The sequence below is a fragment of the Dromiciops gliroides genome, chromosome 3 (genome assembly GCF_019393635.1).
Source record: "Dromiciops gliroides isolate mDroGli1 chromosome 3, mDroGli1.pri, whole genome shotgun sequence".
In the NCBI taxonomy this organism is placed as follows: Eukaryota; Metazoa; Chordata; class Mammalia; order Microbiotheria; family Microbiotheriidae; genus Dromiciops; species Dromiciops gliroides.
In genome coordinates, this window is record NC_057863.1 from 639,632,685 (window position 1) to 639,646,631 (window position 13,947).

Sequence of the window (13,947 nt, forward strand, 5' to 3'; positions counted from 1 at the left end):
GCACACACACACGCACACGGGCACACACACACACACAGAGGCACACACACACCCGCGCATACATACACACACACACACACACACACACACACACACACAGAGGCAGGCACACGCTCACCCTGTCACACTCACTCACACTGCCGGCGCCACGGCCGCGGACGACGCAGAGGCACCGCGAGGGCGTCCGCGGCGGCGGCGGCGGCGGCGGCGGCTCTGACCTCTGCGGGGCTCCCCCCGCCGCGGCGTGGGGGCGGGGGAGGGGGTGGGCGCGGGGGGCTCCGGCCCGGGCCGGCCCTGCGGGCTGCCCATGAGCGCAAACACGATGATCTTCATGATTCTGGGGGCGTCGGTAGTGATGGTGAGCGCGCTGGGGGTAGGCGCGGGGGGAAGGCGCGGGGGAGCGGGGCGCGGGGAGGAGGCGGGTGGGGGGTCCGGGTATGGCTGCCCCCTCGGGCGGTCGGGGGCCCCTGTCCTCTGTCCCTGCGTGTCCCCTGCTGGGTGCCTGGCTGCCTGTCTCTGCGCCTGCGAGCGCCCGGGCCCTGTGGCCGGCCCGCCGTGCCTGGCGCGCTCCCCGCTCCCCCTGCGTGTCTCTTCTCTGCCTGCCTGCCTGCCTGCCTGCCTGCCTGCCTCGGGGTGTGTGTGTGTGTGTGTGTGTGTGTGTGTGTGTGTGTGTGTGTGTGTGTGTGTGTGTGTTGTGTGTGTGTATGCCCGTGTCCGTATGTGTGTGTGTGTGTGTGTGTGTGTGTGTGTCCTGTGCTGTGTGTGCGCGCGCGCCGGGCCCTGGCCCTGGCTGTCTCTCCAGGTGTCTCTCTCTTTCTCTCTCTCTTTTCCTGGGTCTCTGGGTGCCTCTGGCTCTGCGCAGGGCCCGTGTCCGTGGGCGCCCCTCGGCGGGTCTGGGGGCCGGGCCTGGCTCCCGGCTCTGGCTCCCGCGGTCCCTCACTCCCGGGAGAGAGGGAGAGAGCGAGAGAGGCCGGGAGGCTGAGGCCGAGGGCGTCGGGGGCGCTGACGGGCCGGGCCGGCGGGGGGCGGGGGGCTCGGGGCTCTTTCAGGCCATCGCCTGCTTGATGGACATGAACGCGCTGCTGGACAGATTCCACAATTACATCCTCCCGCACCTGCGGGGCGAGGATCGCGTCTGTCACTGCAACTGTGGGAGGTAAGTCCCGGCGGGGGCTGCTAGGGCGTCTCTCCCTGCCTTCTGCCCCTGTCCCCGCCCGCCAGCCCTCCTCTGCTCTCTGCCCACCCCCACCCCCAGCCGACAAGGATTAAAGGCCCAAAGCTCAGACTCGGGCAGGACCCTGGGGCCGCCCAGACACCCTACACACGCAGGGACCCGTGAACCACCCCGACACATACACAATATACAAACACATCGACAGACACAAGCATACAGACATACACTGACAGTCACGGCCACACAACGTGCCCAGAAACACACCCCATCAAAAGACATGTCATGACAAACACAGACCCTCGGACAAACACTGGTGGGCAGAGATGCCAGGGCCAGGTGGTCTGGGCCCCCCAGCTTCTGGCGTCTGCAGGCAGGCTGACACTGGTCCTTTGGGTGAATGTGGAGGCCGGGGAAGGAAGGGGGCTTCTTTTAGCCGGAACCACTTTTCCGGGTCAAGGTGGGGTGAGGGCCTAGGGAAAGATCTTCTTGACCAGGGTTAAAGGGTACAGCCAGGGTCCTTAAGGGGAGGGGGAGGAAGATGAGCCTGCAGGGGGAAAATCTGTCCAAACTCTAATTGGGAGCATCCACAGAGAATTTACCCAGTTGAAGGAGGGGAGCCACCCCCTCCCCAGGACAGTAGGACTTTAAAGGGAATTAACTAAAGTGGAGTAGGCCCTAACAAGAGCCAGGAAGTAACCCTCTTATTCCTGGTCCCTTACTGCCCACTGCCCACTGCCATATCTGGGGCTCATTCTACCCAAGCCAGGAAAACTGTTTTCCAGGTTTTCATTGGGCTGCTAACTCCCAGTGCCTCCTTCTGAAGTTTGCTTGAGGGCTTGTGAGGCCAACCCCAGCCTCCTAGAATTGCCTTGGGTGGCCAGAACACAGAATCTGATGTGTATTCGAGGAGCACCCTGGGCGGAATCAAGGGCCGGGCCAGGCCAGGCTCCGGCCAGGGAAGCTTCATTTGCTAGGCACCAGGGCTCTAAGGCAGAAGGATCCAGGATGTAGACAAGGCTGTTGAGTATTGGTTAATAATGGTCATTAATATTGCTTCTTAACAAATGGTCACAATAAATCAATTCTTGGTTATTGGCTGAGTTATGTTTCATGGAGTTGCTGGTCAGTTACTGTTTACCCTGGGTGTCATTTACTGACAATTGGGGACCGGTTGCCAGTTATTCATTGTTGTTGATGACCTGATGACCAGTCTTCCCCCGTAGGGTTACTGAGTCACTGGGAAGTGAGTCTGCCTTGTGCCATGGCACCAGCTCAGGTCTATTGGTCTGCTGAGGTTGCGTTAGGGGTGAACACATGGCCAGGCAGACCCCAGACTAGCACGGGGTGTTGCTGATGGTGCTCAGACCCTTGAGTAGTCCACTCTGGACAACTTGGCCATCATCATAGTCATCACAACTGTCCTTGGGAACCTTGCCCTTTCTGGGCCTCAGTTTCTTTATCTGTAAAACAAGAGGGTTGGGTCTAAATGACTATCCAGCTCTAAACTGGTGATAATCTGATGCTGTGGTTACCCAAGAGATGACTATGCAAGCGCCTTATAGGAAAGACAGAGAGGTCTGTGACTCAGGTCCTGACCTCAGAGAGCTTCCAGTCTGGCTGGAGATATGAGACTTGGACACAGACAGAAGGTTACCCATAAGATGCTTTGTCTCCTTAGCACCTTCACTTTTTCCTGGGAAATCAGTGGAGCTTCATGGAAGAGAAGAACTGGAACCTTGAAGCAGGAACAGCCAGGAGGGGTTGGGCATTCTGTGGGCAGTGGGTTGAGGGAGGATGGGGGGTGTTTTGAGGGCACTCGGCTATCTTAGTTGGCTAGAACAGAGGGTGGATGGATGGACGGCAGCCGAGGGAGATGAGGCTGGAAGGGGTGTGCCAGATTGTGGTACAAGATTTGGGAATGTCTTCCTTGAATGACGGCTTGAGAGGTTTGGCATCCATCCGGTGGCACCTATCCTGTTTTTTGAGCAGAACGACGTGGTGAGAAGTGGATATTAGGAAGCTAACTGATGGCATGTTAGGGGTAGAGTGGAGGAGAGATACTAGGAGAGTCTAAATAATAGGTTGGACTAGAAGTGATGAGGGCCAGGACCAGGGTGGGGACCTTTGGTGCGAAAAGCAAAGAAGGATGGCCAGGAGTTAAGACCTGGTTTGATACAGGTGCTAATTGCTTATAGATTTCAGGAGAACGAAGGGACTATTCCCACTTCATTCCCATTGAGATCTGTTGGGGAGGTGGGGGTGGTCCAGACTTGGTGAAAGGCACCAGAGCAAACTCCCTACTGGGATATATGTCTTGGTCGTGCTACTGGACAAAAAGCTTCGCCAATGTTCTTGGGGACAATAGTTTGCCGTCTCTTATTCCTTTTGGTTGTGTGATCTCAGACTAGCCAGGATCTAAGTGTGCTGAGTAGGCATGGGCACAAAGCTCATGCATACCTCTGCATTGGATGCATCTCCAGCCTACGACATCTGTGACTTTGGCCTCTGGCTGCTAGGCAATTGGTATGATCTCCCATGACAAAAACAACTTGATATGCCACTTACCTTTCCCCCACCCCCAGACAAACAGACAAGGTCAGACCTCCCATCATGGAGTGGGAGAAAGCCTAGGCTGGGTGCTAGGAGGGACCTTCAGGGGTAGAGGGGATGAGCCATCTGCTTCCCCAATCTCATCCCTCTTGACTCAGCCCCCATCCTTTCCTTCCTTCTTTCTTTTTTTTCCTTTTTTTTCTTTTCTTTTTTTCTTCAGGGCAATGAAGGTTAAATGACTTGCCCAGGGTCACACAGCTAGTAAGTGTCAAGTGTCTGAGTCTGGATTTGAACTCAGGTCCTCCTGAATTCAGGGCCGGTGCTTCATCCACTGTGCCACCTAGCTGCCCCTCCTTCCCTCTTTCTATTTGCTATTTTAAAAAGCAAACCCTTCCCCTTCCATTTCCTACTAAGACCCAACTGTTCTTTGCTTTCTCCCTATCACAGCCATGCCAGAATACAGTTGGCTTGAAAAACCCAATACCAAGGGTGTTGGTTAATGCCTTAGATTTCAGTCTGGAGGGGGATTGGCCTTCTGGTTACAGCTTGAGGGGGAGGTTGTGAGGGTGGTATCTGGCCTTGGCTCTGCTCAATGCTTGAAATAAAGGTGAATGGGGGCGGCTAGGTGGCACAGTGGATAGAGTACTGGCCCTGGAATCAGGAAGACCTGAGTTCAAATCTGGCCTCAGAGACTTGACACTTACTAGATGTGTGACCCTGGGCAAGTCACTTAACCCCAATTGCCTCACTAAAAAAAAAAAGAAAGAAAGAAAGGTATAGATTTTCAAATGGTTAGAAATTGGGCATATTGTAGTTGTAGTGGACAGTGCTGGATCTAGAGTCAAAAGACCCGAGTTTACTTTCTGACTTTGTGGCTCTCTTGGCCAGACTGGGTCTCATCTGTCAAATGAGCATGCCAGCAGGGGCAGCTAGGTGGTGCAGTGGATAGAGCACCAGCCCTGGATTCAGGAGGACCTGAGTTCAAATCTGGCCTCAAACACTTGACACTAGCTGTGTGACCCTGGACAACTCACTTAACCCTCATTGCTCTCTCCCCACCCCCCAAAAAGTGAGCATGCTAGACTAGATCACCTCTAAGGTGATGTCTTCCATCTTGAGATCTCAGGTGTTGAGTCCAAAAGTTCTGGGCAGATTGAGATGGAGAAAGCACTAGAGTCTAAGAAGATAAAATTCTCTAGGGATAAATGCCAAGTCTCATATTTGGGTTCAAACAATCAACTTCATACATATAAGCTGAGGGAATAGCTCATGTAGCAGAGAAAGACTTAGAGGGTTTTAGTTGACCACAAGCCAAGTTGAGTGTTACAAAGAAGACAAAACCACGTCTATGCATGCGCATGCTCACACACATACACCCCCCCCACACACACAAACTGAGTTGATCTCAATCTGCATTGAGATAAATCTCATCCAGAACAAAGGAGACCTTGTTCCTAGTAGTGGGTGCTACACTTTATGAAGGCCTTTCATAAGCTGAAACACGTCCAAGAGGGTCTGCCAGGATTGTAAGGGGTCGGCAGGGGCGGGGGGAGGGGGCTCATGACCTGTGATGTTCAGTTGACCTGGAGAGATGTCAGTTCCTGTCGGTTCCCCCCCCCCTGCCAATGTGGGGCTTCCTTCTAGCTCTCTTGGAAACCCACAGAAAAGGAAAGGATTTTGAAAGTCTTAAAATTCTAGAGAAACATGAATTATTTTTATCAGATTCACCGAATCAAAGAACTCCCCAGTTAGAAAGGACCCCCTGGGGGCAGCTAGATGGTGCAGTGGATAGAGCACCGGCCCTGGAGTCAGGAGGACCTGAGTTCAAATCCAATCTCAGACACTTAACACTTACTAGCTGTGTGACCCTGGGCAAGTCACTTAACACCAATTGCCTCACTAAAAAAAAAAAAAAAAGAAAAAGAAAAAAAAGAAAAAGAAAGGAACCCCCCCCCCCGGGGTGACTGGTTCCAGCCTCCTCCCCTATATTGTCAGGAAAAAATTCAGATGGTTCGGTGGAGGGTGATTCAACAGTGTGAGAAAGGAGCAGGAGCTACAGGAATAAGGAAGCCGAGGTTCTGCGAGGCTCAACCTTGCTCAGACCTCCTCTAGAGAGCTCTGGGGGCACGCGGGGACCAGGCTGGTGGTAAGCTGGGATCGTGACACGTGCCACTCTGTGGAAGGCACTGGGAGGGCCAGACTTGGGGGGAGGGGTTCCCAGGCTCATTGTTTTCAAGTATAGCAGGGCTGTCCCATGGAGGAAGGGTTAACCTCATCTGGCTTGACCCCAGAGGACAGGTGGCAATGAATGAAAGGATTTGCAGTGTTTTTTGTTTTGTTTTGGAGGCAGTCAGGGTTAAGTGACTTGCCCTGGGTCACCCAGCTAGTAAGTGTATGAGGCTGGATTTGAATTCAGGTCTTCCTGATTCCAGGGCTAATGCTATAGCCACTAAACCACCTAGCTGCCCCAGCAATGGGTGAAACTTGTTTGGGAAGGGGGCAGCTAGGTGGCACAGTGGATAAAGGAGGACCTGAGTTCAAATCTGCCCTCACACACTTGACACTAGCTGTGTGACCCTGGGCAAGTCACTTAACCCTCATTGTCCCGCCCTCCCCCCCCCCCCAAAAAGAAAGTTGTTTGGAAAGGGACTGCCTCTGGATGGAGTGTGTGCTATATTCAGGAAGAGGCTTTGATGACCCCCTGACTCCAAGAAGAGATTCTTGCATAGGGCTCAAGGTTAGACTGGAAACCTCTAAGGACACTTCTCTCCCTGAGATTCTGATGATTTAGAAAAAAATTAAATCCTTGACTGTGCGGGCCTTCCCTTTGAGGGCTGTAGAAGGGTTGATTCTTGCTGGAGTTGTCAGGTCTTTGTAGACAAGGTTGGACCCTAAAGGACAGGAAGGATGGAAACGTGTGTCAGGCACTTTAGAAATATTAGCTCGAGCCAGCTAGGTGGTGTAGTGGATAGAGCACCGACCCTGGATTCAGGAGGACCTGAGTTCAAATCCAGCCTCAGACATTTGACACTAGCTGTGTGACCCTGGGCAAGTCACTTAACCCTAATTGCCTCACTTAAAAAAAAATTATCTCATTTGATCATCATCCCAACTGCACACTATTATCACCCTCCTTTTACTGATGAGGAAACTGAGTGAATCGACATGCCCAGGGTCACATAGCTAGGAAGTCTGCGTCTGCATTCGAACTCAGGTCTTCCTGATTCCAGGTCCAGTGCTCCATCCACTGCACCACAAGCTGCCTCTGGTAGTTATGGAGATAGGGAGAGAAGAGAGAGAGAATTAGCGTCTAGGGAAAGTTCAAGAGATCACCAGCTGGGGCAGCTAGGTGGAGCAGTGGATAAAGCACCAGCCCTGGATTCAGGAGGACCTGAGTTCAAATCCAGCCTCAGACATTTGACACTAGCTGTGTGACCCTGGGCAAGTCACTTAACCCCCATTGCCCCACAAAAAGAAAAAAAAAGAAAAAAAAAGAAAAAAGAAATCAATAAAAAAAGAGATCACCAGCTATTTGGCGGGATCAGTAAAGGCCTTGCATGAGAGAGGACAGATGAGTTATGCTTTAGATGACAGACAGAGCTACCAGAGGCCACGTAGGCCAACCCTCTCATTTTACACATGAAGACAGAAGCCCAGAGAGACCATGTGAGAAGCCGAGGTCACACAGACAGCAGCAGAGACAGGATTTGAACCCAGATCCTTTGACCAGGTCAAAGTCAGCACTCTTTCCCCTGACCCATTCAGGAATATAGGAAGTCCCTTAACCAGAAGTGAAGAAGGCATTGATTGTAGTTATGACGAAGAGAATATGGAAAGATGTGAATGGAGATGATGGAATCCCATGTGCAGGGAACAGACAGGACGCTGGGAAGTTTAGGAGGGGTGGTCATCGCAGGGTGGGGGTGGGGGCAGATTTTGGAGGGCTCAGTGCCAGGCTGAGAATATTTTTATTGTATCACAGGGGCCATGGGGAGCTAGTTGAAGTCCTTTGGCAAAGGCTCCCCATGGTTTGAGCCTGGGGAGAGCCTGCAGGTTCCTCCTCCACCCTCCTCTAGCACGTAGGGGTAGAGGTCAGAGATGATGGCTGAAGGGCTGCCTTGGGCCTGGGGGTTATGGGAGAGAATGGGACAGATGCCAGGAGACCCAGGAAACTCAGCGGGTGCTGTCTCTCCCTCCAGTCCTCCAAGCGGGGGGGGGGGGGCAAGGGGAGGGGCCATCCTTTCGGGAGTGTCTGGGTGGATCTCTCTGAGAGATACCTTCTGCTTTCTGTCCCAGTGACTTCCTTTGCTCTCCTTTCTCATTGGCACTCGATGGTGTCACCGTCATGGGTCCCGTCTCTCTTGACTTCAGTCCTAGGTGGCTGCAGAGTAAAGTCTCACCGGAGGCCCAGGCTGGGAGGTGACTCAGAGCTGGCGTGTGACTCTGAGAATTCCCCCAAAGCCCGATGGCTCCTTCCTGGCTCCCCAGCCCCCCCCCCCAAAGCCTGCAGTGCTCCTTGGGGCTGTGCCTGGTGTCTGGGGGACTCTGGGAGACTGTGGATGTCTGCCTCTCAGTGTGTGTCTCTAATCAAGGGGGGAGGGGTGTCTGTGTGTGACAGTGTGCCTCAACCTACTTAGTCTGGACTGGGGTATGGTGGAATTGTGTATCTCTCTGTGTGGGTCTGTGTAGCTGTGTTTGTGTGCGTATGTGTGTATCTGCGCCACAGGCTCAACTTCCCTCTCTCCCCTCCCCCATCTATGGCATCTGTTTCCTCATCCCCTCCTTCAGCGTTATTTGTTGGTATCAATATTTGGACGTTTCTTGGGCTTAATTATTCAAAAACCAGAGAATCCTGAATACTCTCTGATGGGCTGGAGGGGAGAGGGACTGGCGTGGGAGTCGGGATGGTGGTGGAAGGACTAGTTCTCTCCCTGCCTCTCAATGCAGCCCCTGCCCCTGAAGAGCCACGGTGGCAGCCCCAAGGGCTCCTCCTGTGGGGAATAGTGAGCTTCTCTTGATGTGGCCTGGAGTTTTCCAAGCTGGGGCCTTTGTACCAAGAAGAATATTGTGGGGGCAGCTAGGTGGCACAGTAGATAAAACACTGGTTCTGGATTCAGAAGGACCTGAGTTCAAATCCGGCCTCAGACACTTGACACTTACTAGCTGTGTGACCCTGGGCAAGTCACTTAACCTTCATTGCCCTGCCCCACCCCTCAAAAAGTGTTGTGCCTAGATAGGGGCAACAGGGCTGAGTGGTCTCAGCTGGGAATGTCTCTGTTGGAAACAAGCTATGTTTTGTTTTGTGGTTGTTGTTTTTTTTTGTGTGTGTGAGGCAATGGGGGTTAAGTGACTTGCCTAAGGTCACACAGCTAGTAAGTGTTAAGTGTCTGAGGCCAGATTTGAACGCAGGTCCTCCTGACTCCAGGGCTGGTGCTCTATCCACTGCACCACCTAGCTGCCACCTAACAAGCTATGTTTTAAGAGGACTTTTCTGTTGTGTAGTAAATCAATGCACATTTGTCACTTACTTTGTGTAAGGCACCATGCTAAGAGGGGAGGGTTCAAAAAAGGGCAAAAACATGGTACTTGCTCTCTAGGAGGTCCCCATCTAAAGGGGGGAAGAGTGTACATACATCAAGTGGATAGAAGGTCATGTGAAAGGTGAAGGCACGAGCAGTTGGGGTTCCCAGAAAAGGGGCCCCTTCAGATCTGGGTCTAGAGGAGCTCTGTAGTGAAGGTGCTGTCTCTCCACTATGGAAGTCCATGCATGGTGGGGGGGGGTCTCTGTGCTGAGGGGGACGGTCTTAGTTGTTTGGGGGCACAACAGTGAGGGATCCCTGGTGGCTGAAAGACTGACTGCCTGCCTTTTCCTTTGCCCATGAAGTCAGAGGGAGAGCAGGGCTGAGGGGTTTTGGTGTGAGGTGACCCCTCCTTTAATGATGCCCTTGTTCCCACACCTGATAATGAATTGTGGGGTGCCCCTGCCAGGCCATCTTTGGGGGATGGATAGCCCCTTCCTTCCCACCATCCCTTTGTTCCCAGGCCCCATATTGGATTGTGGGGGCCCCTGCCAGCCTATCTTTGGGGAGTGGGCAGCTCCTCCCCCCCCACCATGCCTCACTGTGGCCCTTGTCCCATTGCCATCCTCAGGCATCACATCCACTACGTGATCCCCTACGACGGTGACCAGTCTGTGGTGGACTCCTCGGAGAACTACTTTGTGACAGACAACGTGACCAAGCAGGAGATCGACCTGATGCTGGGGCTGCTGCTGGGGTTCTGTATCAGCTGGTTCCTGGTGTGGATGGATGGGGTCCTGCACTGCGCCGTGCGGGCCTGGAGGGCCAGTCGCCGCTTTGGTGAGCACTGGGCTACACCGAGGGGCCAGAGCTCTCAGGGGAGGAGCTGTCGAGACAGGAGGCAGGGTCCGGGGCCCAGGGGGGCCCAGGGCATAAATTTAGGTCAATGTAACAGGCACTCATCAAGCAGCTCCTGTGTTTGGGGCACCATGCTAGGCACTGGGGAGGTGATGAAAATAAAACACAGAATGGAAACAACCTGGCACACAGAGAAGAACAGAGATTGTCATCCCAGCCCTGCTATTTGCTACCTGTCGAACCACCTAAGCCTCAGTTTGTTCATCTGCAAAACGATGAGGTTGGACCAGATGACCTCCAAGTTCCCTCCCAGCTTTAGATCTTCTGGAGGACACAGAATTCAAGCAGATAAATACAAGATGATCTGAGGAGGGGTGGGTAGGTGAATCAGGAAAGACTGCCTGGAGGAGGTGGCTTGAACTGAATGAAGCTTGAAGGAGCTGAAGGATTCTAAGAAATAGAAGTGAGGAGGTAATACATTCCAGGCCTTAGATAGGGGTGACAGTGGGTGGGCACAGCCTGTGCAAAGACATGGAGATAGGGAATGACATATCAGGTTTGGGAAATGGCCAGCAGGCCAGTTTGGCTAGAATGGGAAATTTGTAACAGGGACCAATATGAAATGTTTGGAAAGCTAGGTTGCAACCTTCCCAAGAGACTGAGAAGCCTGGGGGAACCAAAAGGCTAGAAATACAAGGGGATAGACTCAGGAGACTAGGGGATTGAAGAGCTGAGGCTTAGCACACAAAGAGGCTAAGGCAATTGTGGGGACCGAGATGTGCTTCATCCAGGGCTGGAGTCTGGTTTGGAAAGGCTAAGTCTCTGGCCCTAAGATGTTTGCCACATCTATCTCCTGTTTGACCCTCAGTGGGAGAGACTGTTCTCAGGCTTGACTTCAGAATGTGACCTAGCCATTCTCATCCTCTAGCACCCCCAAGGGGATCAAATAGTCAACTTAGCATTTCTTTTTTTTTTTTTTAGTGAGGCAATTGGGATTAAGTGATGGGCCCAGGGTCACACAGCTAGTAAGTGTTAAGTGTCTGAGGCCAGATTTGAACTCAGGTCCTCCTGACTCCAGGGTCGGTGCTCTATCCACTGCGCCACCTAGCTGCCCCTCAACTTAGCATTTCTTGAGCACCAACTGTGTGCTAGGCATTATGCTAAATGCTGGGGATATGAAGAAAGGGAGGAAAACCCCTTAAAACACCAGTCCCTGCTCTCAAAGAGCTCATAGTTTAATGGTGTAGCCTGTGGCCTGCTCAATTTCTCTGTGGGTTGTCATCAGAAATATGGACAGAGTAGCATTATGCCCTAGATTTTGGACCTCAGCTCTAGGGACAGAGGCAAAAGAGGTTGTCTTATTTTGTCAGAACTGCTACTTCTGAATCCAATCTGTTGGATCTATTCAACACGTAGGCTAAGTGCTTACTATGAGATCCAAAGACAAATGTGAAACAACCTCCTCCCCCTACAAGGAGCTTAGGTTCTATTCATAATTACATTTACAGTCTATGGATTGTTACATTACATTCTATCTATGGGTTGTTACATTACATTCTAGCTATGGGTCGTTATGTTACATTCTATGGGTTGTTACATTATATTCTATGTGTTGTTACATTACATTCTAGCTATGGGTTGTGTAGGGGCCAAATTTAATATGGGGAGAGTTAATTGGGTGGCTTGCCATAATATTAGGGTTCAGAAAATAATGAGGGACCTCTAGGTCCAAAGTTTCCTCTCTTCCAAACTGCCTTTTTAGTTATTTCGCCCAGGCCAATAAGAAAGGAGTTTAACAGCCTCTTTTCCACAAACAAATCAGGTTTTATTAATGGGAATAAAATACACATCAAATGTGAAATTAATTAATTAAGTCAAGGACAAGAGAAATAGGGAAAGAGAAAAACGGATAAGCTCCCTGGCTCTAACAAAGACTGACACAATCCCTAAACTTGCTTCCAGCTCAGCTAATTCAAAGAGCTGGACTCGTTATTATTGACTCAACACCTGGGGTCTGTAGTTTCAATAGGAAACAGCAGTGCAGCCCCTCTGTAGTCTGCTCTCAGAAGCTCACCGACAAGAATGTTCCTCTCGGGGAGCATCCCCTTTTCTACTTTTACTATCCGTCCCCCAAAAAGGAAGTCCTTCAAGCTGGATGTCAGAGTGGTTCCCCTGCTGCATGAGCAGCATATGTCACTCAGGGCAGGCCAGGTGTGGCCCATATACAATCATCCCAAGTAGGCACCTAGCTGGTTTCCCAAATAATACTAGATCATTCAGGTGGGACTCCTGGGCATCTGCCAAATTCCATTATTTTATCACATTCCCCCCTTTGTTTCTTCGAGGAACATGGAGTGTTTCCTTGATGAAGCAGTTGTCATATTCTATGGGTTGTTACATTATATTCTAACTATGGGTTGTTACATTACATTACATTCCAGCTATGGGTTGTTAAATTCTTTTGGCCCTCTTTTCCCCTTTCTCCTTCCCTCTCCTTTCCCTCCTGCAGATAATTCATGGTCCTGGCTCCCCAAATTCTGTAGCCTGAAGGACTTCCGGAAACGACCCCACCGGCCATATGAGGAGCCCACAGGAAACATGGTGCACATCAAACAGAAGCTTTACCACAATGGCCATCCTAGCCCCCGGCACCTCTGAGCCCCAGCCCTGGCTTGGCTAAGCCCATGGAGGGACTTGGGACACATGGACAGAGCATTGGACCACAGGGTGGACATTGCCTGGTGTCTATGGCTATATTTCCTGGGGGCCTGGGGCCAAGCCCTATGGACCTACGACTGGCAGGGCCCACCCCATGTGGCCCAGGAGCCAGCCTGGCCCTGACCCTGGCCTGCCTGGGCTCCTGCACTGGACCTCTGTACATATGTAAGAAGGATCTTTGCTTATAAACCCTTCCCCCAACTCTGGGGGCTATAGAGCCCCACCCCAGGATGGCCCTGCCTCCTGCCTCCTGCCCCCTCAGACCCTGGACAGCACCTCTCTAGGGCCCCAGCCCTCTCCTGGCCCCTGGGCCCAGGGTGTCTGCTGCCTGGGCAGCCTGGGTGGTCATCCTGCACTTGGGTGGGGCTCCCAGAAGGTGCTGTGTCTTTTCTCTTTTTTTTAGGGGCATAGGGTTTGGGGTGGGAGGGGATAGGATGGAGTCCCCCTAGGGCTTGTGCTGAGCTGGGGTCATCTGACTGTAGGTCAAAGAAAGTCCAGGGAAGAAAACTGGGGAGGGGGGATGGTTCAGCAGAGATAGGGTAGGACCCCAGGGGAGGGGGTATCCCTCCCTTGTATCTGGGATAATAACCAGGCTGTTTTGCTATGCTGCACCTGTTTCCCAAACTAGAAGTAGGTGAGGAATGCCATGCTGGCAAATCCCTGAAGAAGCCTGGGAGGGTGGAGAGAAGAGGGGTGTCATAGGTACAACATCAAGCAGGAAGGTGCTACAGCCAGATAGGGTAGGGCGGCAGCTGGGTGACTTCGGACCCCTGGCAGGGGAGGGGAGAGCGAGTGTGAGTGTGAGAGTGTGTGTGTATGTGTGTGTGTGTGTGTGTGTGTGTAGGATATGTGTGGGTGATCCATGGTGTTTAGGTTTTAAAAAATTGGCTCCAGAGTGCTGGGTAAGTGGAAAGGGGAATGGGAACTTAGCAGGAGGGGAGAGGGGGGTTGAGACAGCTCAGTCCCAGGTGTGGTTTTTACAGTGAGTACCTGGTTGTGTCTATTTCTGGTCAGTCCCCATCTTCCTCCCCATACTCCATCCTGACTCTGGGCTCTGTCCAGCACTAAGCCCCTCAGGGCCCTGGGGGTTGCCCACTACGTGGAGCCAGCCCCTGGTCCACTCCATCC

The 13,947-nt window shown here is 52.4% G+C and overlaps 1 protein-coding gene across 1 annotated transcript; it reads left to right on the forward strand.

Moving 5' to 3' along the window:
* Positions 1-258: 258 nt before the first annotated feature.
* On the forward strand, positions 259-12,893 carry TMEM240 (transmembrane protein 240). Its single transcript, XM_043994368.1, has 4 exons — positions 259-358; positions 1,050-1,156; positions 9,875-10,083; positions 12,611-12,893. The coding sequence occupies exons 1-4, from the start codon at positions 308-310 to the stop codon at positions 12,757-12,759; spliced, it is 516 nt and encodes a 171-aa protein (XP_043850303.1). The 5' UTR covers positions 259-307; the 3' UTR covers positions 12,760-12,893.
* Positions 12,894-13,947: the final 1,054 nt, after the last annotated feature.